Source organism: Miscanthus floridulus, unplaced genomic scaffold (assembly GCF_019320115.1).
Source record: "Miscanthus floridulus cultivar M001 unplaced genomic scaffold, ASM1932011v1 os_1279, whole genome shotgun sequence".
Classification (NCBI taxonomy): Eukaryota; Viridiplantae; Streptophyta; class Magnoliopsida; order Poales; family Poaceae; genus Miscanthus; species Miscanthus floridulus.
The window spans coordinates 1-26774 of NW_027097630.1; the positions used below are offsets into that span (position 1 = coordinate 1).

At 46.4% G+C, this 26774-nt stretch overlaps 1 protein-coding gene and 3 pseudogenes across 1 annotated transcript; 2 read left to right on the top strand and 2 right to left on the bottom strand.

Moving 5' to 3' along the window:
• The first annotated feature begins 2938 nt into the window (after positions 1-2938).
• Positions 2939-5251, top strand: LOC136533883 (probable calcium-binding protein CML27). Its single transcript, XM_066526411.1, has 2 exons — positions 2939-3662; positions 4791-5251. The coding sequence occupies exon 1, from the start codon at positions 3051-3053 to the stop codon at positions 3615-3617; it is 567 nt and encodes a 188-aa protein (XP_066382508.1). The 5' UTR covers positions 2939-3050; the 3' UTR covers positions 3618-3662; positions 4791-5251.
• Positions 5252-5836: 585 nt separating this feature from the next.
• Positions 5837-9081, bottom strand: LOC136533882 (protein YCF54, chloroplastic-like; annotated as a pseudogene).
• A 5175-nt stretch (positions 9082-14256) lies between these two features.
• Positions 14257-21224, top strand: LOC136533880 (uncharacterized; annotated as a pseudogene).
• Positions 21225-21358: 134 nt separating this feature from the next.
• LOC136533881 (2,3-bisphosphoglycerate-independent phosphoglycerate mutase-like) lies at positions 21359-24645 on the bottom strand (annotated as a pseudogene).
• Between the last annotated feature and the right edge of the window lie 2129 nt (positions 24646-26774).

Sequence of the window (26774 nt, forward strand, 5' to 3'; positions counted from 1 at the left end):
CTCCATCGCAAACGCGGCGTTCGCGTTCGATTTCCTCCCCGCAACGGCGATTGGAAAAGCGACCGAAGGGCCATGATTTGGAAAACACGAGCCGCGTTCCCGAGCGCTCGCCGGGTCTCGCCTGCTCGCAGCTCCGCACGCTCGCAAATCCGCCGGCCGCCGGAGCTCCTCCCCCTCTCAGAGCCCGCAGCCGTAGCTCCACCGACGGATCCGCCCGCCCGCAGCTCCGTCGACAGATCCGCCTGCTCGCTTCTCCGCCTATCGCTCGTAGCTCGCCGGCCGCCGGAGCTCCTCTCGCTGGAGCTCCTCCCCCTCTCATCCGCCCGCAGCCGTAGCTCCGCCGGCGGATCCATCCGCCCGCAGCTCCGCGACGGATCCGCCCGCTCGCTTCTCCGCTACCACCGGAGCTCCTCCTTGCCTGGAGCTCCTCCTCTCATCCGCCGCAGCCCTAGCTTGCCGGAGCTCCTCGCCTCCTCCCCTCATCCCTCCGCCTACCTCCCTTGCCTACCCTCCCCCTCTCCCCCGCCCACAGCTCGCCGACGGATCCGCCCGCTCGCTTCTCCGCCTACCGCCGGAGCTCCTTGCCTAGAGCTCCTCCCCCTCTCATCCGCCCGCGGCCACAGCTCCGCCGACGGATCCGCCCGCCCACAGCTTCGCCGGCCACCGGAGCTCCCCCTCACCTAGAGCTCCTCCCCCTCTCGGAGCCCGCAGCCGTAGAGTGTCCCCCACGAAGAAGGACCTGGATGTAAATAGAAACTTTTATTTGGGTCCAGTTATAAGGCTATAGACTCATAGGAATAGTAGTAAACAGTGCTACATAATTTGAGAAAAGTCAGGGTTCCTAGTGCAAAATATCCATCCTAAAATAATCGAGCCAGCCAAACGCTCAGCTTAGATTTTACGTATCGCGACTTATCAAATAATCCTGCTCAGCTTATAAGCAAGACTCAGATGAGCTGAACCAAATAGGCCCATAGACGCTCTCAGCTCATCCCCGCTTCTGGTCGGAAGGTATCAAGGAGGCGCCTTGCTCTCGGTGGACGAGACTATCCCGGCTCTAGAGACTGCGGGCCAAAATCCCTAGGCTCTGGCAGACAGGTCATCGGATGACAGCGAGGTAGACGAGATATCCCACTGCGCCACCCGTATGGAAGTCAGCACGGCGACGGTGCACGCGTCTGTTACACTCAGCACCGATTCCTACAGGGAGGGAGATCCCACGGTGGGTCACGACCTCTATGACGACCCTAACGAACACCGGGTGGACGACATCCATGACTTCTGCAGTGCCATCTTCAAAAGCGTCCCAGAACCACTGCTCCCACGGCCGGCCTCCCCACCGACCTCCGCACCTAAACAGGTCTGCAACAGGGCGTGTTTGGATGAAGACCTGGCCTGGGGGCACCCGCCCAGGCAGGTCGATCCAGCCCCAGCGCTGCTGGAAATCGACGGCCTAGGTGAGGTGCCTGGGCCAGGCAAGATTCCCAATCTTCAAACCAAACAAGCCCAAATGCACGAGGAAACCGAAGAACATGGTCTCTACCCGCTCGAGCCTGCGGTGCCGGTGGCTGAACGGGCGGCACCTGATGCAGTTGTCACTGCCTACGAGGATATGTATGCTGATGATCTGCCGGAGCAGGCCGTCATGGCGATCAGGGCTGCCACACACCAGAGCAACAAGGAGCTGGCCGAAGCACTAGCGGCTATAGCACAGGAGACGGAGCAGGTTGAGATGGAGGTTCTCTGAAGCTTAGAGGCAAAATTGGTGTTGTTGCGTTTGTGATCCATGTATGGTAGACTAGAGTCAGCACTGGCTGGTCTTGCTGCTGGTGGAGTTAGGAATGTCTGGGTTCGTGATGAGTTCTTATGAAAGGTGGACAAAATACTGTTTGGAGCTGGTGGTGGCAAACTTAAGCCTATAATATGGTTACACAACTCCTTAGTATGTAATAAGCCCACGTAGAACCTCAAACCTCCGTAGCCTAGCTGCGGACGGTAGCGCCCCTCGTGCATATAACAGCTGTTTGCTACCTTCTTATTATAAATCAAAGCTAGAAACAGAATCTTTGAAGAAAAAAAATTATAACTACAGAGTATATTTAAATTGGTCAAATTGTTAAACAAATCACAGTGTCTATGTAAGATAGGAGCATCAAATAAGAAGTATTACTAGATTCATCGTATAATCTTTTTTAAATACTTTCCATCCCTTTTTAACTGTCGTTCTCGCTCCCGAGAAGCGAGAAGTCAAACATATTCAACATTGATCAAATATATATAAGAAAATACTAATATTTGAAAGAAATAATTAGTATCATTGATAGATGATTGAATCTATTTTTATTTGAAGACACAAATGTTAGCCCTGTTTGGCAAAGCTTTACCAACAAATTCATGAGATGTTTGTGAGCTGTTTTTTTTACCAAACGGGTCTTTTGAAAATAGCTTCATTATGAAGCTCCTTAAATCGTGCTGTCACATGTGAATGATGTAGGATGAAGCTAAAAATAGTAGTTTTTCACAGCTTCACCTCACATTTATAAGCTCTGATTTTGTGAGAGCATGTGTTTAATGCAGAGTTGTTTTGCCCAATGGGTCTCTAAAACAGCTTTATCTTCACCGAAAAAACTACCCCAAAAATGTGAAGATGAGTTGTGGCAAACGAAGTCTTTTTCTACAAATCTAGTTAAACTTAAAAAAATTTGACCAATGCATTTTCCATAGCAAGAGTTAAATAAGGACGAGGGAGTGTATATTTGTAATTATAATCTTCGTTATTTTCTGTATAAGTTTAGTAAATTTAATAGTTTGATTTAGACGGCAGCATCTAAGCTACAGCAAGAGGTGTGGGCCCTATCCCTAAAAACAAAGAAGAGAGGCCCCGGGCTTGTTTCCCCCGCCGCGTTTTTTTTCTTCTCGCTCTATAAAATCCTGCTATCCCTTGCCAGCGACACTCACGAACTCCAGAAATAATCAGCCCTCGCATCCGCAAGCACGCCCACAAAACCACGAAGAAAAGAAGAGGAGGAACGCCGCAAGTTCACGCGCCGATGGAGAACGCCGCTCCCGCCATCGCCAAGCCGTCGCTGCCCAAGAAGCCCTCGCTGTCGTTCCGCCTCCGGAACGGCAGCCTCAACGCTCTGCGCCTGCGCCGCGTGTTCGACCTCTTCGACCGCAACGGCGACGGCGAGATCACCCTTGACGAGATGGCCTCGGCGCTCGACGCTCTCGGCCTCGGCGCCGACCGCTCCGGCCTGGAGGCCGCGGTGGGCGGGTACATCCCGGCCGGCGCCGCGGGGCTCCGCTTCGACGACTTCGAGTCCCTCCACCGCGCGCTCGGGGACGCGCTGTTCGGCCCCATCCTGGAGGAGTTGCCTAAGGAGGACGACGACGAGGGGGACATGAAGGAGGCGTTCCGTGTGTTCGACGAGGACGGTGACGGCTTCATCTCGGCCGCCGAGCTGCAGGCCGTGCTCAAGAAGCTTGGCCTGCCCGAGGCTCGGAGCCTGGCCACTGTGCAGGAGATGATCTGCAACGTCGACCGCAACTGCGACGGCCGCGTCGACTTCGGCGAATTCAAGAACATGATGCAGGGGATCATCGTGTTGGGCGCCTAGCTGCAGCGCGCCTGCGTTGTCACCCCCTCTACTACGTGGTTTCATGTATGTATCTAGGCACCGTAGAATGCGCTTTTCTACCCGGCGCTTCTTCTTCCTCTTGAATATTGATGGCGCAGTGGATTCTTGCTGTTCTTGGCTTTGATCTCTGACTCAGTTTGTAGTCTTGATAATTTGGAGGTCCACAGGCATTGTTTTCTTCTTTAGTTCCTTTTATTTTTTATGGAAGTTTCTTTTATTTAATTTACTCTGTATTTAATTATACGTTTTATTTACATGTAAGAAGGACGTTGACCTTGACCAGCTTCCCTAGTTTATCTTTCCTTGATTCATTCTTTCTCGGTGCCTTGGGCCACCTACTCAACTATGCCTCTCCCAATCAACTGTGCCCTATTCGCTCGTCTTATAAGTCGTATTTTTTCAGCTAACGAATAATATTTTTCTCTCACAATAAATTAGTCAACAGTATTTTCAGCCATGGCTTATCAGCCAAACGAAAACCCAGTTTACATATTCACCGGCGTCATTTGAAAGCAAAGGAGTTTTGCCATTTGAAAATTGTTCCTTTTTTATATTCTTTGCCCCTTCTCGTTCTTCCATTCATCAGAAAATGTATACATCCGCAACCGCAAAGAAGACTTCTCCAGTCCTATAACATCTACAGTGTCCATGACATGGTTCTTTACCTCTTAATATAAGCTACTTACTAGTTAGCAATTGAAAAACACAACTCATTACAAGGCTAACAGCTCTTTAAAGTTCTTTATAGCATTACCCACATGCATGCGCAAAAATGGAGTCATAGCAGCTTCACATGGGCAGTGTCTCCAATGACTCCGCCCCATGGCTACCTACTAAGCACGTGAAGATTGCTACACTAACCAAGCAATTCTTTTCTACACACTGACAGCAAACTAAACGAATATTCAAAGAAACCCACTTCAAGACTGCCACACCAGCTGATCAATCAATCAAGAGTGTTTATTAATTGACAGCCTAGCTAACTAAACGCTCAAAGAACGAAACTCACTTCACATGCTTGCATCATTGCATGATGTGCAGCACTTCATGAAGTTGCATATCACTTTCTTTGAGTTATTATGAATTTTGTTTTCGGTTAAATTTGGCGTGAATCTTCAGACATTGATTATTCAATTTCCCCTCTTATTGCAGGTTCTGGACATCTAAAGACTAGAGGGCCATTTGCAAAAATAATAATAGTAATAATAAATAAATAAATAAATCTAAAGACTAGAAGGCCGATCACAAATCAGTAACTGGTGTCAGGTGTAAAATTACTAAGGGTTGTGTTAGTTTCGTAGCTTGGGGGAATTAGTGATGTTGTGTCCTACTATCGTCCGAATACAAGTGATGATGCGAAAGGGCCTTTGGTCTAATGGTAGAGCAGTCCAGTGGGATGCTACCTTTTGTCATACCTTTTACTTGGATTTTTTGTTGAAAAAGTAGGATACACGCACGCGTGCGCATTCACTGGAGGCAAACTTTCTTCGCGTGTGTACGGACGCGCATGCGTGTGGAGTGTGTGGGTTGTGCGTGTGGTGTCAGTGTGGAGTGTGTGCTTCCAGTTGTACCTGACAAAAAAAAGAATACAGGTGATGACTTTGTGATTTCAATGTCTCCTAAGTTCTAACTTTGGTGGTTCTGCCCCCTAGTGTAGATATTGTGCTTCTGTACGTAGTATCTCCCTTGCTCTAATAAGTTTTCTGAACATGTGACATCCAGTTTATCTATCAACAAAACTGTTATGAACATGCTGGATTTCTACTACGATGTAATTTGCCATCTTTTTCGGCACAACGAGCTTCATATAATAGTCAATTTTCATGTATATCTATATAACCGTTTAGTAGTTTCAAAGTCAAAGCGTGCCTGAGCCCAATTTTATGGTGATCTAAGATTGATAAAAATGGCAAAGGACTTCTCGATTTGTTGGTTTTCACTTAAGATATGACTCACTAGTTGTCATATTATGGGGATAAACAATTGTATTACCGTTCAGATTAGTCCTTCCTATTATGATTGACATTATGCGATTGTTTAGATCTCTATTTTGATTTCAGGACATGAAACGATATGAATAAGGTTTACTTGTTTGTGGCACAGATGTCTTTGTTTTGGCCTGGTAGACTGAGCAAGTGGGTAGTGCCTACAGAAATGTGCATCCATCATGAAAAGATCAGCCATAACGGAACCACAACTTTCTCAAACAAAACCTCTGATTATTTGGTATTAGCAAACCTCTGCAACTAATTCAACTAACTGTACTCGTACAACCTCAAGTACTACATCCTCATCATCAAAATTAAAATTACATTCATCACTTACATGGGAGTAATTTTACATGCCTCATACGGATTGCTGCTTATCTCTATGCCGTGCCATTGCTGGACTTTGGAGGCAAGAAGGGCTCCCACCATCCAAACTCATATTTAGGGTATGGAGCTGTCCATTTCTCAGGCTTCTCAAATTTCAACTCAACAGGGTTAGAAGCCAATACCTCTACAACTGAGTCTGCGTCGAACTGGTCTTGTAAGACCCTGTCTAGCCTTAACTTCATGAATCTGTCAACAAATTAAAAGAGAGAAAAATGAAGAACATTAAGGCTTCAGTATTGCAACAAGCTAAAAGAAGTGGACAGAAATAGACCATCGACTTAAAGATAACATGCCACTGATCATCTCAGTAGGTCTTTAGCTTATGAATTAGCATTTATCTATGACTACTCATATTGATAGCAGCAGGTCAAAGATTGTGGTGGCCAATACCATCATTTGGGACGCACATAGTCAAGCTCACAGATATAATGCTCTAAGCAGTGTTCCGGGCCCCAAGCCCCCAAGTATGGCTATGTTTACTTTCACTCACTTTCAGTAATCACTATGGTGCATCATGAAAGCCTCCGTTCCATAATGTAGGCCATTTTAGTTTTGTCCTAAGTCAAATTTCTCTAACTTTGATCAAATTTATAGAAAAATATATCTAACATCTACAAAACCAAATAAATGCACTACCAAGAGATATTTGATGGATGATTTAATGAAACTAATTTGATGTTGTAGACATTTGATGCATTTTCAACAATTTTTTTTCAAAATTAAAGAAGTTTGACATGACAAAACGGAAACAACCTAAGTGTTGGATGGAATAAAAGTTAGTGAGAGGGAAAAAAGGAAAGAGGCGCCCTTAGGCACTACCAGTGGCGGAGGCACAGGGTATGCCGGGTATGCACTGGCATACCCTGTCTGACCGGCATGTACTAATAACATATATGTATTATATATCTGTATTTGTATTAAAAAAGGAAAGAAATCACTTGGATCACAGATGACGCTATATCCATCACGGAAGCAGGAAGTTAGAAGGCTCAGGAGGCCAGTTCGCGGCAAGGTTATCCTCGGACCTTCCACTTTTTGCCTGTTATCTCGATCCGTCGATTTGTTAAAAAAAATCTCGATCCGTCGATCGGAGCTGAGGAGTCACGGTTCACGGAACATGCCGCCCCCTGCCGCCCCCTGACTGACTGTTGACGCCGGCGTGACGGTGACACCCTGGTTTTGGTGGCCGGTGCCCTGCTGCCTCCGGTCACTCGTGTGCAGTTTGCAGTTTGCACGACCACGCAGTCACAGAGGCTCGCTGATTCACTATTTCTCCCTGGTAAAATTTAATCTTCTACTCTTCGTCTTATTATAGAAAATTATTATCTACTTTCATAGCTACTCCCTCCATTCCAATTTATAAGATATTTTGATTTTTTTAGATACATTACTTTTATTATGCATAATCTAGACGTAGTGTATATATAAGTGCATAGCAAAACTTATGTATCTCGAAAAGCCAAAACGTCTTATAATTTGAAATGGAGAGAGTATTTGCTAACATCACAAACAACAAATTGATTAATTATTTAGCATTGTGTTTTTTAATATTTATGCTCTTCTGTAGAGAAACTCTCTCAGTTAATCTTTTCGAAATAAAGAGGCACAAAGTGTATCAATGGTTTATGAGCATCTCAAATTGGTGTTGCTTCTACCTGTGGCAACGGCAAGTGTTGAAAGTATTTTCTGCAATTGTTTTAGTGACAACAAAGTTACGAAATATGGTGGAGATAGTCTTTTAGATGATTGTCTAGTCACTTTCACTGAGCGGAATATTTTCTTTGAAGTTAGTGAAGATGATATAATCAAGATATTTATGTCCCTTCGAAAGCGTCAAATAAAATAGTCAGAAATAGAGTTGTAAGTCTCTTGTACTCTTTACTCCTATATTTCAATTATCGGTATGACTTTTGAACTATTTATATTATATTTAGTGGATGATTTTAACTTAACTAATCCATAAATTTAAGCCTTATTGTATTATTTAGTGCACTTATACCGAATCATGTAGTCGATTTTACAATTATTACTGAATTACTAATATGGATTTACCGAATTATATATGAAAATTTTTAGGCGACATACCCTGATCTAGATTCGCCACTGAAGGTGCACCACAAAGCCATGCTGGGCATATGAGGATGCTGGGACAACTTACAATATGAAGTGCTACCAGGAAAAAAACAATCGGATGCATTTTGATTTGCTCGCCCTTTGTGATGCGTGACAGTGGCAGATTCGCACGGCGCTATAACGAAGCGGTGGCTGGTTCGGAAAAAAACCATGAGGCAAGGCAGGCAGGCATTGGAGTAGAATTTTAAAAACACTGCGAGTTCGATGCATAGACACTCACGTGATCCAGTTGCCGTCGGTGGAGACAAGCGCGACGGCGGGGCGCTTGAGGCGCTTGGTGATGTTGGGGAACCTGTCGAGGAACTTGGGCTCCACGACGAGCCAGAAGTCCTGCTCCTTGTCGCGCTCGCCGTAGTTGCGCAGCTTCTCGGCAAGCTGCTCCTGGAAGTGCTCCTCCTCGTCCAGCATGAACTTGGCGTTCGCCACCAGGAAGTAGTACGTCTCGGGCTTCTTCTCCTGCCCGCGAGCGCCACGGAAATCAAAACTGAACTCTACGAAGCACGAGCGCGCGCGCCACGGGGTAGAACGCTGACAGGAGGGAATCATACCTGCTCTGGAGGCTCGGGAGAGCCTTGCTGGTCGGCATCGACGGCCACGGCGCGGCGGACGCCACTGAAGCGCCGCGGCTGGTAGGAGGCGGCGACGGAAGGGGAGGTGCGGATGGCGGGCCCCGAACCAGGCCCGGGCGCGGGACAGCGCGGCACGAGGCGGCGCGGGGGCCGCGCTGGGGCGGAGAGACAGTGTCGCGGGAGCCACCATTGGCTCGGCGTCGGCTGGGCGCCGCCGGTGGAGTCGCGGTGTCGGACCGAGGTGAGGTGGACTGGGCGGCTCGTGCCGGAGAGGATAGAGGGGAGGGTGCGGAGGCGCAAGGCCGGAAGCGGAGAGCCTTATCTCCAGAAGAGGAGTGGGGTGGGCGGGCGGGCAGTCGAGTGAGTGTGAGAGTGCAGCAGCGTGGTGTAGCAATGTGAAGACGGAAGCGAATTGTGATGGGCCGAAGCAACGATTTGGGCCAGAAGTTCGGGCCGCGCAAAAGTCTTTCGTGCTCCTAACTAGGAGTAGGAATTTTGTGCCATCAAGGACTTTTAGGTTAGGCCAGTCTCAGCAGGGGTTTCATCTCCTAGTTTTTAACACACTCATATTTTGAAAACAGTGCAGAAGAGTTTCATCCCCATAAAACTCTCTCTACTTCCATGAAACTTTATCTTCTCTCTCTTCATCAAGACAGTGTCATGTCAGCATATTTAATGCCCATAAAACCTCTATGAAATCTCCATTGAAACTGGCCTTAATCCCCTGGTCGGTAATCACCACGCGGTCCATATGGCCATTTGGACCACATCCACAAACACGGATGACATACATCCATGGCCCACGAACACGTTTTAGTTTCGTTTGTGCAATGCTGTGCCTGCACAGTGTGCACAGTGTACGTCCCGGCAAGCCGCGTGGCCACGATCAGCGAACGTCCCTGCATGCCGGCACTTGTTTTCCCATGTAATGATTCAGCATTCAGGTGAAGGCATCAGGAATGATGAATCGTGAACTTGATGTCCCTCTCGCTTGTCCATGCTGTCACCCAACCTGTAAGCCTGTTGGGGGGCCACACCCCACACTCTGGCTTTGGGCTCTCGCTACCACCAAATCTAGGGCCTTTAGATACCATCCAAATTCCAAGTTTTTTCATTCTCTCTCCATCACATCAATTTTTAGCCGCTTGCATAGAGTATTAAATGTAGGTAAAAAAATAACTAATTACACAGTTTAGTTGGAAATCACGAGATGAATCTTTTGAGCCTAGTTGGTCCACAATTGGACAATATTTGACAAATAAGACGAAAATGGTACTATTCATCGGGTTGAAAAAGTTGCAATCTAAACCAGGCCTAGGTGGTGCTAACTGGTCATGGCCTGAACGACCCATGCTCTTTAATTCGCTCGTCGACAACGCGGCCATCTTCATTTCTTGGCAAATTAAAATCGATACGGCGAGTTATCGGCCGCGCAGGCATGCCCAAGCGCGCAGCACCTGTGAGTCTGTGACCTGTCAACTGTCAGTAATGCACTCGCTCGCTCGCGCATGGCCGCATGGGCATGGCCATTGGCAGCAGCACTACAGTACGGTACGGGTGAGCGTCCTCGGCGGCCGACCCCACGTGCAGTGCAGGTGAACACGCACGACCGCTGCTCCCTTTTCGCCTACGCGTCCCCCCGGCCGCAACTGTCATCACTACTCGAACGCTGCCACGCTGGCTTAGCCTCGGTTGATCCATACTGTTTACCATCACTATGTGAGCGAACGATTGATTAGTACTTGAGTGGGTTGCATATAAATGATACACAGGTTCTACCGTCTACGTAAAGGCGGCCACTCTCAATCAAAATTTCATTTTTTCGCTTAATATGGTGCCACCTAAGTAATTTCGATGAGATGGTAAAGAATGAAACACAAATTTTGAAACTACGCACTTAAAAGGTTGTTTCGACCATGAATCAAATTGTTGATGTGGCATATTGAGAAACAACAAAAGAAAACTATGCATTGAGATTGGCCACAAAATTAACGACCGAAGATTTTTTTTTGTTCCATGCACGGCCTTAGGCACGTAGGCACCATTTGGATGAAACTAGCTAATAGTTAGCTGTTCAAAAATAGCCGAAGTGGATCCAAACAGACCTACCTATTAGAGCAGTGACAAAGTCTCTTTATACCCTTTCGAGTAGACCATAGGAATAGATGTTTTGGTAAAAGAACCCTCCAACAGTTTCTTAAATTAGATGGAGAGCGGGGATGGATATATAAAGTACGCACAAGATACAGAGATGGAAACATATAGGAAATGATTTTCATTCAAATGTCTCTCCAAATAAAGATTTTGGGAGTGAGCTTAAGAAAAACTCTTGGAGATGCTCTTAGGCCAGCTATTGCTAGCTATGTGCACCAAGCTAATAACTATATCTCACTAGCTATCCCAATCTAGCTAATCGAACTAGCTAATAGAATGCGGAAATGTACTTTTGTCTCCCACGTATCCACGTGCCCTCCGATCCGGTAGCTGAAAAAAGATGGGCATCATCAATACATCCATCTTTTAGCTACTGGGTCCAAATAACACCTGACTAATAGTTAGCAAGGCAATACTTCTTTTATATTCTTTTGTTAGGTAAGCAGGGGTTTAACCTAGATACTAAGCTAGATGCCAACATGGTGGATTAATTATCCACCAGATGTCGCACTCTGTTGGACGTTGGGCTCTCCTGTCCTGATCATGCGTACACTTGATTAGCCATGGCCTAGGCTCACCCCTTCAATAGCCATGCATGCGTATGCTTGATTAGCCGTGGTAGATTCAAAACCCCAACAGCCATGTATGAGTAGCACAACTTATAATGGACTGGCTTGGTATCAATGCAGTGCCCTATATTAGAGAAATAAAGAATACTTATATATACGACTTATAAAAGAATATGGAGGAAGTATTAGGATTAAACTACTCCTAAGTCAAGTAACTATTACTACATCTGTGCGATAAAGAATACAATTATACGTCAATCAAACTGCCTAAGGATTGAGTAGATTTATATAAAAAGTATTACAATATTTTTGTCATCAGTAGGTATAATATCTCTACTTGGTGTTATGAATATCGATTTTTTAGTATTGGCTAAAGATAAGTTCGTCTTTTTAATTTGGTACTATTCTATAATTATATCTTTTAGACGAAAGGCATGGCTCCTAGTAGATCAAACAGGGCTATACTACTCTCGTGACGCGTGGAACCGTATCTTGAAGGAATAGCTTCAAGCCTGCGCCAAACGTCCAAACTTCTCCTCGTACCACTGTACAGCACATGAGTGCATGTACCCTTATCCTTCCTAGTCGTAGCTGTCACCTTGTGCATTGTGATCTGTGATATGAAGTTGTGTGCGTCAAGCTGAAACCATCGCCAAAAATATTGACCGCTGGGCGCTGGCGCAAGCAAGGCCAAAAGGAGTTGGTAGTGGGTGAGCACGTTACGGCCGCGTCGCCAAGCCCCTGTCGGTGGAAGCAGCAGCAACAAAACGATGCCCTTGGCAGCGCCCTTTTTGGCTTTTTCCTTGCACCCATCGCTCGTGGAGAAAGAAAGAGCGCGGTGCTTTGAGCAATCAATGGCCTGCTGGTGGCCGATCCAATATCCATCCGGTGCCGTACGTCACGCGGAATGTTACGGCGGTCACCCGATCCTTTTCGTCCGTGCATGCCAAGGTGGCAACACAGCAGCATGCACCCAACGGCGCCGTGATCAATTTCTTTGCTTCGGACGTGTACCGCCGGCACTGCGCACCGTGCTGCCGTTCTCCGTTAATTACACCTAATTGAACCTTGTCCCCTGGGAATTACGTACGTTCTTCTTAATTGTGAGGGTAGCAGAAGAATAAAAAGCATGGACGCTGCTTGCACGGCATGGGCTACCTACTAGGCTATCTCATTTTTTTTAAGTTAAAGGCTACCTACTGAAGCCACGAATAACTTTCGGATTAAACAAGAACCTGGCTAAAGTCTAGACTCCACCCGATAAACTGGCTAGTGGTCTGACTGCAGTATCATCAAAGTGTGTGTTCAGACGGTAGACAAGCAACGGCTACGTGCATGTACACAGCCTTTTCCTCTGTAAATTACTCACCGTGCACCTAATCCAGGATTAGTCTGACTATTATACACCGTCGTCTTTGCAGAGATTGTCTGTATATATAGGAGTACAGGCACAGTTCATGCAGCCAGTGATCCAGGCATGCAGATACCTACAATCCAGCAGCTAGCAACCACAAAAGACGACGGTACCCATTGCCGGGTACTGTTTCGCCCAGGTAGCTTCCTTTTCTCACCACCTCTGTCAATCCCCTCACATGGCTGCACATGAGGTAGGCCAATCGCTTTTGAGATCTTTCCCAATGCTACGGCTGTAGCCTGTAGGGGCTTTTCTTTCTCGGTGAGGTTCTATAGATGCAAAGCCGAAGCAGGGCCTTGTTTAGATCACCTCTAAATTCCAAGTTTTTTCACTCTCTCTCCATCACATCAATTTTTAGACGTATGCATGGAGCATTAAATGTAGGTAAAAAAAATAACTAATTGCACAGTTTGGTTGTAAATCACGAGACGAATCTTTTGAGCCTAGTTAGTCCATGATCAGACAAAGTTTGTCAAATAGAAACGAAACGTGCTACAGTATCCAGGTTGCAAAAATTTGCAATCTAAACAAGGCCAGGTCATAAGTTCTTTTTCACATGCATGTGCGTCGTGCAGCCTTGAGGTTTTCGACCTTATTACAGCCAGAGGGGCAAGATGCTCACAACTCACTACCGTGATGAAACACGTTATTCGGACTTCAATGTGGTCACCGTCTGGTAAAGAGAGGGCATTGGACGCTACATCAGTCTCCGCCTCCCAATAAAACCCGCGACGCGACGAAACAAAAGATGGGGAGCAGCTAGAGCTAGCGAAACATGGCATGTGCGGTCGTGCGCTGCGGAGCGCACGACCTCCCCAGTCCGGCAGTCCGTGCTCCAGCCCCCACCAGGCCTTTGTCGTGTCCGCCACCGGTCCCCATCCCTCCTCCATTGCCGCTCTCACCGGAAGGCCGAAGGAGAGGTGTGACTCGATCTACGACGGCTGGGCTCAATCAACGACTGACCGGGCTCGATCTGCGGTTGGCCGGCCTCGATTCGTCGTGGAAGAGGAGCGAAGCGAATAAGGGTGTGTTTAGTTGGGAAGTTGATTTTTTTTTTTATGTCACATCGCATGTGTCGGAAGGATATCGGGAGAGATTTTTGGATACTAATAAAAAAATAAATTACAGAATCCATAAAAAAAACTGCAAGACGAATCTAATAATACTAATTAATCGGTCATTAGCATATGTGGCAAATTTTTTTGAAAACTAAACACGTCCTAATTTGGTGGTGCACGGAACGCCTCGGGAGACGGGACCCCAGGCGCAACGGGAGCACGAGCACACGAAACACCACGCCAGTGGCACGACGGTAAATATCCTCAAACTGCAGTGCCGGTTCCCCACCCATTCCTCCGCCATTTAAACGCGGCTTCCCCCACCTGTCCCTTTTCCTCGCGTCCACCTCCTTCCATCACTCCCCGCTGCGCTGCAGCTCCCCAGAAAAAAGGCACCAGGCAATTCCCGATTAGCATTTCGAATTCGCGATATGACCTGCGGCGGCGCCAGACCGGATGCAGGAAGCTAGCGCCCTATCTGGTGAGGGACTCATCTGCTGCGATTTTTCTGTCGTTTTTCGGGGGGCGTTTTGGTTCGGTTCAGGTGGCGTTGCTTCTCTTTTTCTGGGGGCGTTTGGGTGCGGTTTCCGGTGGCTTTGCTTCGGCTCAAAGCGTTGGAGTGGGCGGGCGAGCGGCCGCTGTCGCCTCTGGATCCGATTCCTGTCGGCTAGGAGCTCGCGGGTGGTCGTGGGATGCGGCTGGATCTCGGGGGCTTTGAGTTTTAGATTTTGCATTTTGTTAGTTATTACTTGGGTTTGGATTTTGGGTTTGGATCTGGGAGTTTCGGTGGTGCCGAATACCTTCCGAGAGGGATTTAGCATTGTTTACACAATGCGGCCATTGCTAGATTTGGTACGACAGGTGGAAGATCTGAAGTGATTGTAGAATTTAGCTTTTATTTACTCTTTCTGTAGTCTTTGGTTGCCTAATCTGTGCTCATGACCTAAGGGTGTGGACTGTGAGCATGGTGATATAAGCCACAAGCAGTTCGAATTTGCTCTAAACTTTATGCGTTGGACGACTTGATCGTTAATTTACTAATTTGTGTGTGTGATTTGGTATCCTGATGAAGGATGCTGAGGTGTGAATTGGTTTGGGTTTTGAGTTCAGTATCTCCTCTTCCGGATTGCTTGTTCCCTCCCTTGATGTACAAAATGACTCGTACAGATCTGACGCTTGGAGCATATAGGGTTATACGTTCTGATAGGATCGCCATCTGTGGTTTAGCATTTGTATTTAACCTTGTGCAGGTTCCTGAGGTTTATCTGTCCTTCATGTTGTTTGCAGGGCTTTGAAGTAGTTAAGGAACTGACTGTTTGGATGATTTGAAAGTGGCATCTATTCACGTTTGTATAAGCAAAATGGACAGGAAAGTTGCTAGCAACATGGAGCTTGATTCTGCTATCTTCCAAGTATCCTCGTCTGACAACAGGTGAACACTACCTGGATTTATCAGTAGCATTTATGCAACACTTTATCACTGTTTCTCCAACATTTGTGCTTGGGCCCTGTTTGGAATGTAGTTCTTAGATTTTTCAAAGGGACTTGTCCCAATCCCAATTCCTGTGATGCTCCAGCTTTGGAATACTCTAGCAGTGCCTTCCCACGAAGAGGTTCACGCATCTTAAAAGTTTAAAGGAATTTGCCTTGGTTTTCATATTTTCCATCTAGTCGAGCACAACTGCTTCTCTTTGCTGTAATGCTGTGCTATCATCTTTGAGGATTGGGTATAAAGCTTAACTCTGCCCCTGTTTGTTGTGAAATGTTTCATGTATAGGTATGAGGCAATTGCTTGCAGTAAGGGAAAAAACAGAACTGATAGCTTCTGGTCCTTTCGACCATTTAGTTCTGCACCTGGAGGATGCCAAAGCATTCCAATCTTGTTCATCAAGTGGTACTTTTAAACTGTTATTGACTGGGGATGAAAAGGGCTCTTCCTGGTTTACCAAATCCACCTTGCAGAGGTATTTGCATCCTTCCTATTTGCTTATGGTTATGTCAGTTGTAAGATGACTAAATTGAACTGGTCCACCAGATTCTTGCATATCATAAATTCATCTGATACATCAAAATCGGTCAATGGAGTTTTAGACGAGATGTCACAGCTGGAGGAAACGAGAAAGTTTCATCAGTCGCTCTATGTTAAGGTATCACTTGCTTGCCAAAATAAAATTTTCAGCCAAGTTCACTTTTTAATATTTCGCTGCACATGCCATTAATAATAGAGGTCACATTTGTTTTGCAGGAGCAACAAAATGTTATTAGTGGTGCTTTAACAGGTACTTTCATATAAGCATCTGGTTCTTCCATTGTCACTTGTTATTTGAAGACCTTCACAAGTTCACAATCCTTTAATGTATAATGGATATGCATGCATTATAGCCTGTCCGCCTTGTTTATTATTGTCCCTGTGATCCACTTCAGTTGCTTTAGGTTTATTTTACCATCTATGTGTCACGTAGGTCGTGGGCGTCAACTTTCGTTTTGCAATGTAATTATACTCTTAGTTTTAGTTGATCTTTACATTGGTGAATCATATCGCTTGCTGGTTGATAATTTATTATAGACAATCAGTCCCACAAATATTGTGCCCTTGATTTGTTTGCTATTACCGAAGAAATAGTTGTCAGTTGTATCTTCTGAGAATAATCCTTCCTTCCAACAGATGCTTTGACTTTAGTTGATAATCCAATGTACTCATCTACATGTCCATGGGTATAATTAATGCTTTTCTCATGTATTTCATACTGGCAAAACTACACTCAGGGCATTATTTTTTTTTTCAAAAAAAACAGATGCCTTATGCTCTAAAGGTAGAACTGTTGAAGTTCAACTACCTTTTCTTTTCACCAAATATTGTATTAATGCTCACTTGAACTTCCATACTTCACAAATATGTGTATATATGCAAATGCAGACAAAACCATGAAATATGTAAACATAAAACTGCTAGAGGGGCTGTTTTTAATGCTTACTCCCTCTGTCCAAATTTAATTGCACGTTTACAGTTTAAAAAAAATCCCAAAATAAAGGGATTCGATGAGGAGCAGTGCTGGTCTCCGTACGTACAATCTGTGCTAGCGTAAATGCCACTCTGGAACCATCGATGGAGAAAATAAAAAAAAACTTGAATGCTCAATTACGTGGAATGCTCTCCACCACTCGTTTGCTGGCTCCAGGCGGCAGCCGCACCAACTGCACTGCCAATCTTCGTACGGCAAGAAATGACAGCTACACTTTCTAGGGGCAGAAATGTAATTTCACATATACAGTAATTTTTTCATTTGAATCCTAAACGTGCTTTTATTGTTGGACGGAGGGAGTATGTGGTATTTATTCCTTGTAATATCCAAACATGAAAGCCTGTTCACATTTCATGTGATATTAACCTTACTGAATCTCGTTCAACCTTATAATGTTGGAGCCCTCAGTTTAATATGATGTTCTGTTTCTTCAGGAGGTTTGTTTGGTACTGGTGCCATAGCACAGCAGGTAGTTTCTAGTGCCGCAAGGATTTAATTTTACATGGTTTCAATCTTTCATGATCTACCTACTTAATTTTTAAACATCCACTTAGGGAAATGATGGGCCGAATTCATCGGAGACTACAAAGTAAAAAATCCTTTCCTTTTCTCTGCTACTTTACTTCACTACCTCTTTTGGTTCACATTTTCGATGGTTAAATATGCTAGGAATGAATTGCTTCGAGCACTGGATTTGAGGTTAACTGCACTGAAGGAAGAGATCTTGATCTTATTGAATCGAGCAGTTGGATCCAATTTTATCGACAGAGAAATATCTGATTTATCTGCTTTTGTTCAGAGATTTGGAACATCAGAGTTTAGGTATGTTAAAAAGCATAGTACTCTGCAATTTCACTCATTTTTTTTTACGATCAGAGAGTACAGATAATGCTAATTGGCTACAACTGTGTCTTGTAGTCATTCATAAACTTACCAACTTGGTCACATGGAATTAGTTTGCTTTTACATTTATATGATGCCTCCAATCTTTTGAATCGTGTCTTCATTGTCTGTTAAGTTGAGGCAAGAGATTAACTACCGGTCTTTCTCATTTGCCAGTTGGTTGATGAGGTGTATGTTGTTGATTTTGGATTGTCAGCCCTCTGAGGTCCCTTTACAGCAAGATTCTACTACTGAGAAAATTGACAAGGGTGAGAATGCACATAAACCTTGTGATATCGGTCCTCAGACCAATCCCCAGAGGCCCATTGCCAATGATGTCTCTCCAGCAAAGCTTGCACAAATTGAGCGTGAGAGCTCAACAGAAAGTGAAGATTCCTCTGAGTCTAGTGATGAAGGTGAGGCCATTGTTGAAAGGAGCCGACCTCTTGTAAGATCTGCTTCACCTAGAAGATCGGCTTCTCCAATGCGGAGGGTTCAAATTGGGAGATCAGGATCACGTCGATCAACAGCAATTGCCATCAAGAGCCTCAGTTACTTCCCTCCTAGTCAGAGGATTCCTTTGGATAAAGATGATGAAAGTAGTACCTGCAATGGTGAAACTGACCAGCCACCAAGGAAATCTGACAATATGTAAGAAGGATGAGTGTTCAGGATGCGATTAACCTTTTCGAGAGCAAGCAGAAGGATCAGAATCCGGATTCACAAAATAAGAAAGCTGGCTTGTTTGCTACTAAGTCTGTCTTAAGAAGGTGGAGTGCAGGAATGGGTGATTCTTTGAATGAAAATTCAGAAGGAAAAGTCTCAGAGTCCACATCTGAAAGCAAATCAAACATGGCTTCTGAAACAGAGAAGGTTGGAGCTGAAATGAAGGCTGAACTAGATAACACACCAAAGAATTTTGTTACACCTGAGGTTGAAGATTTAACTTTCCATGCTAATTTTCATGATATTGGAGTACCAGAAACGGAGAGCACTGTTTGTAGTAATATTTGTGCAGAACAAGCAAAGTTTGGACTGGAGGAAAGCAGTGATCGGGCAATGGCCTCTGCAGAGTGGAACCGCCAGAAGGAAGCTGAACTAATCAAATGTTATTGAAAATGATGGAAGTCATGCCTGGAAACTTGCGGCTGCTAATGCCACCCGCTGCTGGTCTCAGTTCCACCAATCCGCAAAAAGGTGTATCTCATGGTCAGCATAGAGAGAAGCGAGACACAAAAGTCAGAACTGAGAAAGGCACAAGGCGACCTGCAAAGGAACCAAGCACCAAGTCCTTGAAGGAAACAGCTGGGCAGAACAAACCGACAATGACCTCCAAAACTGGCACTTCAGCAGAGAGACGTATTTCACCAGTTCCGCAAAGGGCACGGCGAAATTCATCACCTCCAGTCCTACCCAAAGAAGTAGCTTCAAAGACACCACCAGTCAGAAAAAGCTCACCGAAACCATCACCCGCACCTGCATCTGTGCCTACCACACGAAGTTCATGGTCAGGTGGTTCTTTGACTAAAGCAACTACAACACAAAAAACTAAAAGCTCTCCTGGGATGGCTTCAACGTCCACACAAACTAGCCGAAGAAGGACTCCGACAACACCCTCGTCGTCTCAGCCAGCTTCAAAAGTGGAAAGAGCCATTCAACCAGTGAAGAACAAGAAGGAACCCATTACTGCTACCAAGCCAGCTATAAAGGGACAAGAAGAGAAGAAGACAAAAACAGCAACAAAGACAAGCAGAATACCTAGAGTTTCACCTTCTTCAGAAGAAAAATCAAGTGTAACAACGAAGCAAAGCTTGCATAAGGTTTCAAAGAAAAGCAGTGTTGTGCCGCTTGAGTCCAAACCCTTGAAGAAAACCACTGGAATTAGTCAGAGCATTGGTTCTGGTACTGTGAAGAGTAAGGTACCCCAACTTGATGACTCCTCAAAAGATAGTGGAAGTGTTAACCAAGCTGAAGATAAGGAGCAATCTCCTATGACAACCGAGCCAACTACCAAGGTACTGGAGGCTGATCTTGCTCAACCAGCACATGATGTTGATGAAAATTTAGAAATTTCGCTCGATAATGACTTGAATATTGAAAAAACAGAGAAACCGGCCTCGAGTTTAACTGCAACAGAAATGGGCTCCAGTGTCCATGTTGAACCCTCTACCGATGAGGTCGATGAGGCCATACAACGTCCTGACGATGACATGGGCATCTCATCAGCTGCTTGGGTAGAAGTAGAGCGTCAAGAACTAGAAGTCACTGATTCGAGTGAAAATGTAGTCACTGAGGATGTAACTTCCCCAGGAATTGCACCATTGCCATCATCAAGCCCAAGAGTGCGTCATTCGTTGTCACAAATGCTGCAAGCAGATAGCAATGAACCAGAAATTATTGAGTGGGGAAATGCTGAAAACCCACCTGCAATAGTTTTTCATAAGGATTCTCCAAAAGGATTCAAGAGGCTTCTAAAGTTTGCTCGTAAAAATAAGGGAGACAATAATGCTAACGGCTGGGCAAGCCCCTCAGTAGTTTCTGAAGGAGAAGATGAACTAGAAGAACCAAGAGGCACTAGTGATAGTGCAAATTCGAGCAGGAGAACTTTTGATGGTTCAAAGACTAATAGCATCTTATCAGGTACCTTTCTGAACCATGGTCTCGAAGATGGTTCTGCATCCAAGTCTAACTTTTATAGGAACAGTCTCGGTACTGAGATAGTTAGTCTTTGTCACGGCCTTTTGATAGTTACATCCATGGTTTAAAGATGATTATATGGTCTGACCTTGTGCTGTTACCAGTTAGGGTGATGCTATGCGAGTATTTATAGACAAGCACATTTCCAATTATGTAACTTCATCGCATGACGCACAATTTTTACAGCTTTACCCACAGTAGTGAGAACCTTTTTGTTGAAGCAGTTCATCTTTCTATGCTTGATCAAATTAGCTCAGCAGTACAGTGTTATATTTCAAGGTCATGCATAAATCTAAACCTATTCATTTTCAGCTCAATCAACTACCGGCAGCTTCAACTCTATGAACTCGGATAAGCTACGGGAGAGACCTGGAGCTGCCACATCAACAAAAGGTTTGTTTTCACCAAACAATGTAATGTGATATAATTAGGCCGTTGCTAACCCATCTGTTACGGTACTTCCAGCATCAAGGTCGTTCTTCTCCCTCTCAAACTTCCGGAGCAGCAGATCAAACGAGTCGAAGCTTCGATAGTGTATGCCTTTTTTGTCCAGCAGATACATGGATAGTTCATCTCTGCTCCACCCAGGACGTCTAGATGTAAAAATGGTTTGAGATTTGATTGTTCGGACGGAGCCAGCTTGCTGTGTTTGGCTCTAGTCGCCTGACGTTTGGTATAGCTTCTGCCTATGAGATGCCATATACTTTGCTTCTGCCTTTCTGTACATTTCAATATTTTACTGCGGTGGATGCCAGCTGATTGAGATGATCGATATCTTTGAATGGCTCGCAAGAGATTTGCTTGAACCAAAATCGTTTTGCTGTCTTGTCATGAGCAACATTGTTGGGAATGACGTAAATATGTTCATATTGGGACCTGCGAGCTATGACACACTACGACGCGGCGAAACTAGTTCTACTATAACCTTTCAAAATTACTCCCATGCAGCCACATGTTGAACAGCTACTTGTCAGTTTCTCACCTGGTTGCTATGTGAGCAGACGCTCGCGATTTATAGCGATCCAAAGGCTTGACGAACTGTTGACATACAAATCAGTTAACATACTGATATTTGAGTACAATTACACCACACATGCCAGACAACCGTAGTAGGGGAATTGGTTCAAATGATGACAGCCACAACCAGCAAAGCGGAAACCAAATTTATCCCTGAGTAGACTCACGCAAAGCAGTGGCAGATGAGTTATTGAGACTGGAAGTAGCAAAGGCCTAGGCATCACTTGTCGACGACTTCGATCAGTGTTGGTTCATAATGATCAGGGGCCTCAAACCCATGAAGGTTCATGACTGTCGCTGCAACATTAGCGAGGCCGGCGTTTGCGAGGTCTGTACGGAACCGGACACCAGGTGCAAGTCCAGGACCTCCTATTGCGATTGGAACCTGAAGACGGATAGTTTCAGACTTCTCTGATCAAGAGCGCACCGAGAGGCCAGCATACATGGATTAACACCAAGCATATCTCGACTGAACTTACCGGATTCAGCGTGTGCGAAGTAAGGGTCTGGACCCTCCCGTCCTTGTCCCGGAGTGGTTTTCCAGACTTGTCTCTTTTCGCCATGTCCTCGGCGTTGCCATGGTCGGCAGTCAGTACAAAAATGCCACCCACTTGTTCAACGGCATCGATGATGATCTGGAAGATATAAACCGGCAGTTATCTAAACAGCGGAAACTGGAACATGTGTGTGCTATGCATGGTGACCTATCAAAGTATCAATCAATTGGTAGGAAATCTCAGGAAGATAAGAGAGGTGATTGCACACATGACGCACTCATGCACATGTACCTTAACAGCCTCATCAGCTGCCTTGCATCCAACAACAGTTGCCTCAATGTCTCCTGTATGGCCAACCATATCTCCATTTGCAATGTTGACCCGTACCTACAAAATGCCCCTATCAGTCCCCACCTTATCTGTGCATTACTTTTTTGTTCTAAGACAGTAATTCAAGATGATTTAAATTCATTAACTACCTGATCAAAATTTCGGCTCAGGATGGCATCCCTTGCTTTGTGTGCAATTTCCAAGGCCTTCATCTTGGGCTGAACATTGAAGGGGATGCCGATGTCGCTGGGAATTTCTTCATATTTTTCCAAGTCTTGGTTGAAGTATCCAGACCGATTTCCGTTCCAGAAAAAAGTGACATGACCAAACTTGACTGTCTCACTGAAGTTCATATGAGAAGACACGAACAATATATGGTCAAGTAATGTACTATCATTCAGGTTCACAGCAATGACTTGTCACAACATAGATAAAGCACAATAGTAATTCACCTGCAAGCATAGGTGCGAATGCCGTTGCGCGCCAAGTATTCACCGGAGGTCCTCTCTATCTCTGGGGGAGCAACGAGATAATGGCTTGGAAGCTTGAGCTCGCCATCGTACTGAAGCATGCCGGCATAGCGTATCTTGGGGAACCTGACACGATCAAACTTGTCGAAGTCCTCGTACTCCAGCGCCTTTGCAAGCATCACCATCCGGTCAGCTCTGAAATTGAACGTCACCACAGCGTCTCCGTCCTGTACCGGGCCGACCGGGTTTCCGCTCTCATCGACTATGACGAAGGGAGGTAAGTACTGGTCGTTGGCCTTTGGATCCTCCCTGAGCTTCTTCACGGCCTCGAGCGCGTTCTTGAACTTGTGTGGGGCTTCACCGAGGACGTGCGCATCCCAACCTCGCTTCACAACCTGCCAGTCATTCTGCAAAAGACGACCGGTACCTGTGGTATTACTACAAAATATGCAGAGTAGTTGGGCCACATTCTTTTGTTAAAACTGATTGCTGGTGAATTTGCAGCAGAGGTTTTCATATTCTGCAGATTGTTTCCTCTACTAGGCTCAAGCCTGTCATGATTATGAAATATAAGTCTCACAATTTGGATACAAGATTTAGCAACTGACCAAGCGTTCTTCTCTATGCTCAGAGACGCAGCTATAGTACTGTACCTCATAACGATCCATCGTGACATACATCCTGCCACCGCCAGACGCTATTCTCGCATCAACGCCCTTGTCCCGAAGCCTAGCAAGGTCGTCCTCGAGCATTTCCACGAACCTGACGCTGCTGCCGTCCAGCACGTCACGCCATCCGTGAGGACGTGAACCCGTATCCTCTTCGCCCGCGCTCGCTTGCCCCTTTGAGCAGCAACTGCACGAGACAAATTAAAAAGGGAAACAAAAAAAAACATGCGCCACACACAGTAACGGTCGATCAGCTGAAATTTGTCAGAAAGGAGAAAGAGTGGTCAACCTGCAGCTGATCAAACCTCGAGTGCACGCCTCCGTCGCTGAGCAGGCCGATGAGGTGCAGAGTGCCGTCCTGGAAGGACTGCTGGACGTACTTGAAACCTTCACCCTCGTATATCTTCCCGGAGTCCAGCGCCAGATCCACCAGTTTCGCGCTGCACGTCGTGACGGAGTGATCATTGGTAATAATACTAATTTATCATGCGTAATTTTGCTTCAGTTTGGCTTTCAGATGGCGTCGGCGTCCGCCGGGTGTTTTAGCCTAACAAAGAGCAGAGTGGTACTAGTCGAAGTCACAGTGTATAATTACCCCTGCGCGTATATCTGTCCTGCTCCGAGCGCATTGTGGCCGACCTCGCTGTTCCCCATGTCGTCATCCGTGGGCAGCCCCACCGCTGTCCCGTGCGCCTTGATGACCCTCCATCTCTCCGGAGCTGCCTGTCGCGCATAGTACATGTGACTGAGCAGAGTTCAGTGAACGGCAGCGATCAGCCGATCACACATGGCCCTGCTGTGGGTGGACTGCGTACGCGTACCTTCTTGAGGGCGTCGAGCGTGGGCGTGTCGGCGATGTGGATGCAGTTGAAGGGGTCGGGCGCCGCCTCGCCCCAGCCGTCCAGCACCACCACGGCCACCGTCTTGCCCTTGGGCAGCCGCGGGTGCGCCGCCAGCTCCCACGGCTTCCCCTCCGCGGTCGGCCTCGTCGCCATGCGGTGATCGGCTGGCCCTCCAGAAGAACTAAAAGGTGGTGCGCGAGTTGTGCTGGGTTCTTCTGGCGTCTGCTTGCTTTGCTCGTGGGTTTTGGTGGTGGCCGTGACCGGCTGGGCTTCTTTGCACTGCACTGGAAGGCTCTCGGCGCGAATCGAAGTGGCTGGCAGCCCGGGAGGTGTACAGGTGTAACGAACGTCCTCTTAATTAATTTTCTCGTGAGGAACCCAACTCTCCCTCCTTTTGGAGCAGCAACAGCAACGTGACAATGCGACACTCGGCTTCGGGACCCTGCGATGTCCACCTACCCTGCGCGATTTCAAATTCTCTATTTCCACGATGCGACGGGGGTCGCGTGGTCATGGGCTCGTGGGCTTGTGCTGCAAACTAACTGCGCGACTAGTTGCTCAAGGTCAAGCGAGGTCCAGCCGTTTCGAGGAGCAGACGAACGGGCTGCGAGGTTTGCACGAGGCCTAGAAGAAAAAGGAAATGGCGGCAAATCGGCACCTCAAGCCCGGATCGCACGATGTGGCGACGCTGGTGCGCGGAGCCCGTCGAGCAGATGTACAGGCGAGACCACGCGCATAACCAAACACGCCCTGTACTACTCCACTCATGCCAGGCATCTAGGCTGCCGCTGGCCAGGCTCTAGACGTGCAGGCCACTAGGGCTTGTTAGATCCCATCAAACTTCGTCACATCAATTTTTAGACACATGTATGAAGCATTAATATAGGTAAAAAAATAACTAATTACACAGTTTGGTTGTAAATCACGAGACGAATCTTTTGAGCCTAGTTAGTCCATGATCAGACAAAGTTTGTCAAATACAACAAAACGTGCTACAGTGTCCAGATTGCAAAAATTTGCAATCTAAACATGGCCTAGTGTTTGGTTGTCTTGCTCTGCAGAACCAGGATCCTGAGAGCAGCTGGGTTGCCCATTCTCCGCGCTCACCGTCTCTCAGTCGAGCCACGATGCATCCGCGCTCGCGCCCGCGCCCGCTGGAGCCAGGCTCCCAAGAAACGAAAACCAAACTCGTTTCCTGCGAACCAGGCTCGGCGGCGCTGTTGCATGCCGCTGGCCAGGCTGCGGCGCTCTGTACAGCCAACCAAACGCAGCACCTCTGCACCCCGTGAGCCAGGGCCAGCGAAAAGCAGGTAACCTAACAGGCTAGTAGTGGAGCAACCGAGCAAATGCATTTGCGTCCGCTCGCTGGCGCGCAAGCAAGATTTCAGTGGTGTTCGCTCGCTCGTAAACGATCGTAAATTTGCAGCCGAGAATAATGTTTTTTTCTCATACCAAACCGGTCAGCAGTAAATAATCTATTATCGTTTACGGCGCTGAACAGTGCCGTAGGCTGCTTTTCCGCCGCGTAGCTCTCACGATACAAATACATGGAGTGGCGGCGCACGTCGGGCGGCACATCACATGTCAGACGAGCGCAGCACAAAGGTGGAATATTATGAATATGATGTCCAATCCGCATTTGCTCCCGAGCTGCTTTTGCTCTCGTAGTCGTTTTTGCCTTCCCCTGACTCCTGCCGTGGAGAAACGGAAGAAAGGAACGGAGGGTCCAGACTCCAGCGCCCTGTTTGTTTGATTGATTTGGCTTATAAGTCATGACTGAAAGTACTGTGACTGGTTTGGTGTAAAAGAAAAATATTATTCGTTGACTGATAAGTCATGACATAAGCCAAATACAACCCAGCGAACAGGTTGCAGGTCCGCAGAGGCAGAGCCCGTTTATTGTAACGATCGCAAGGGGCGCGCTTTGCGTGCATCTTCCAGTTTCAGTAAGCCGCGCCTTGATTGCAAATTTTCTCTGAACATGCAAAACTTTACAAAATTACACGAAGCCGCATGGCCAAATATGCGTAGAAAAAAAGAACGGACTTATTAGCGTCCGGACGTCCGATTGGAACGCTAGCATCCAGAACTCCGGACGTTACCTGCACACGAACGAACGAGCCAGAAGTGGTCCACGCCACCCCGACGTCGTCCGCACTGCCGGCTGCTTCCCACCCATATGAAACCCGATCTATTTTTGAAAACATCCAGATGGAATAGTTACAAAATACAAAAGAAAACATGAAACACTTAAAACAACCGTCTGAAACACTTACGAAAACGCCCGAAAAACATTTAAAAATCATTGCAAACATATGGAACGTCTAGATGAAAACTTGCAAACATACGTATGAAACACTTAAAACATATGCTTGACATGCATGTATATGCAACTGTCGGGTACCATAAAAAGGGGGTACCCGAGCGTACACAAAAGA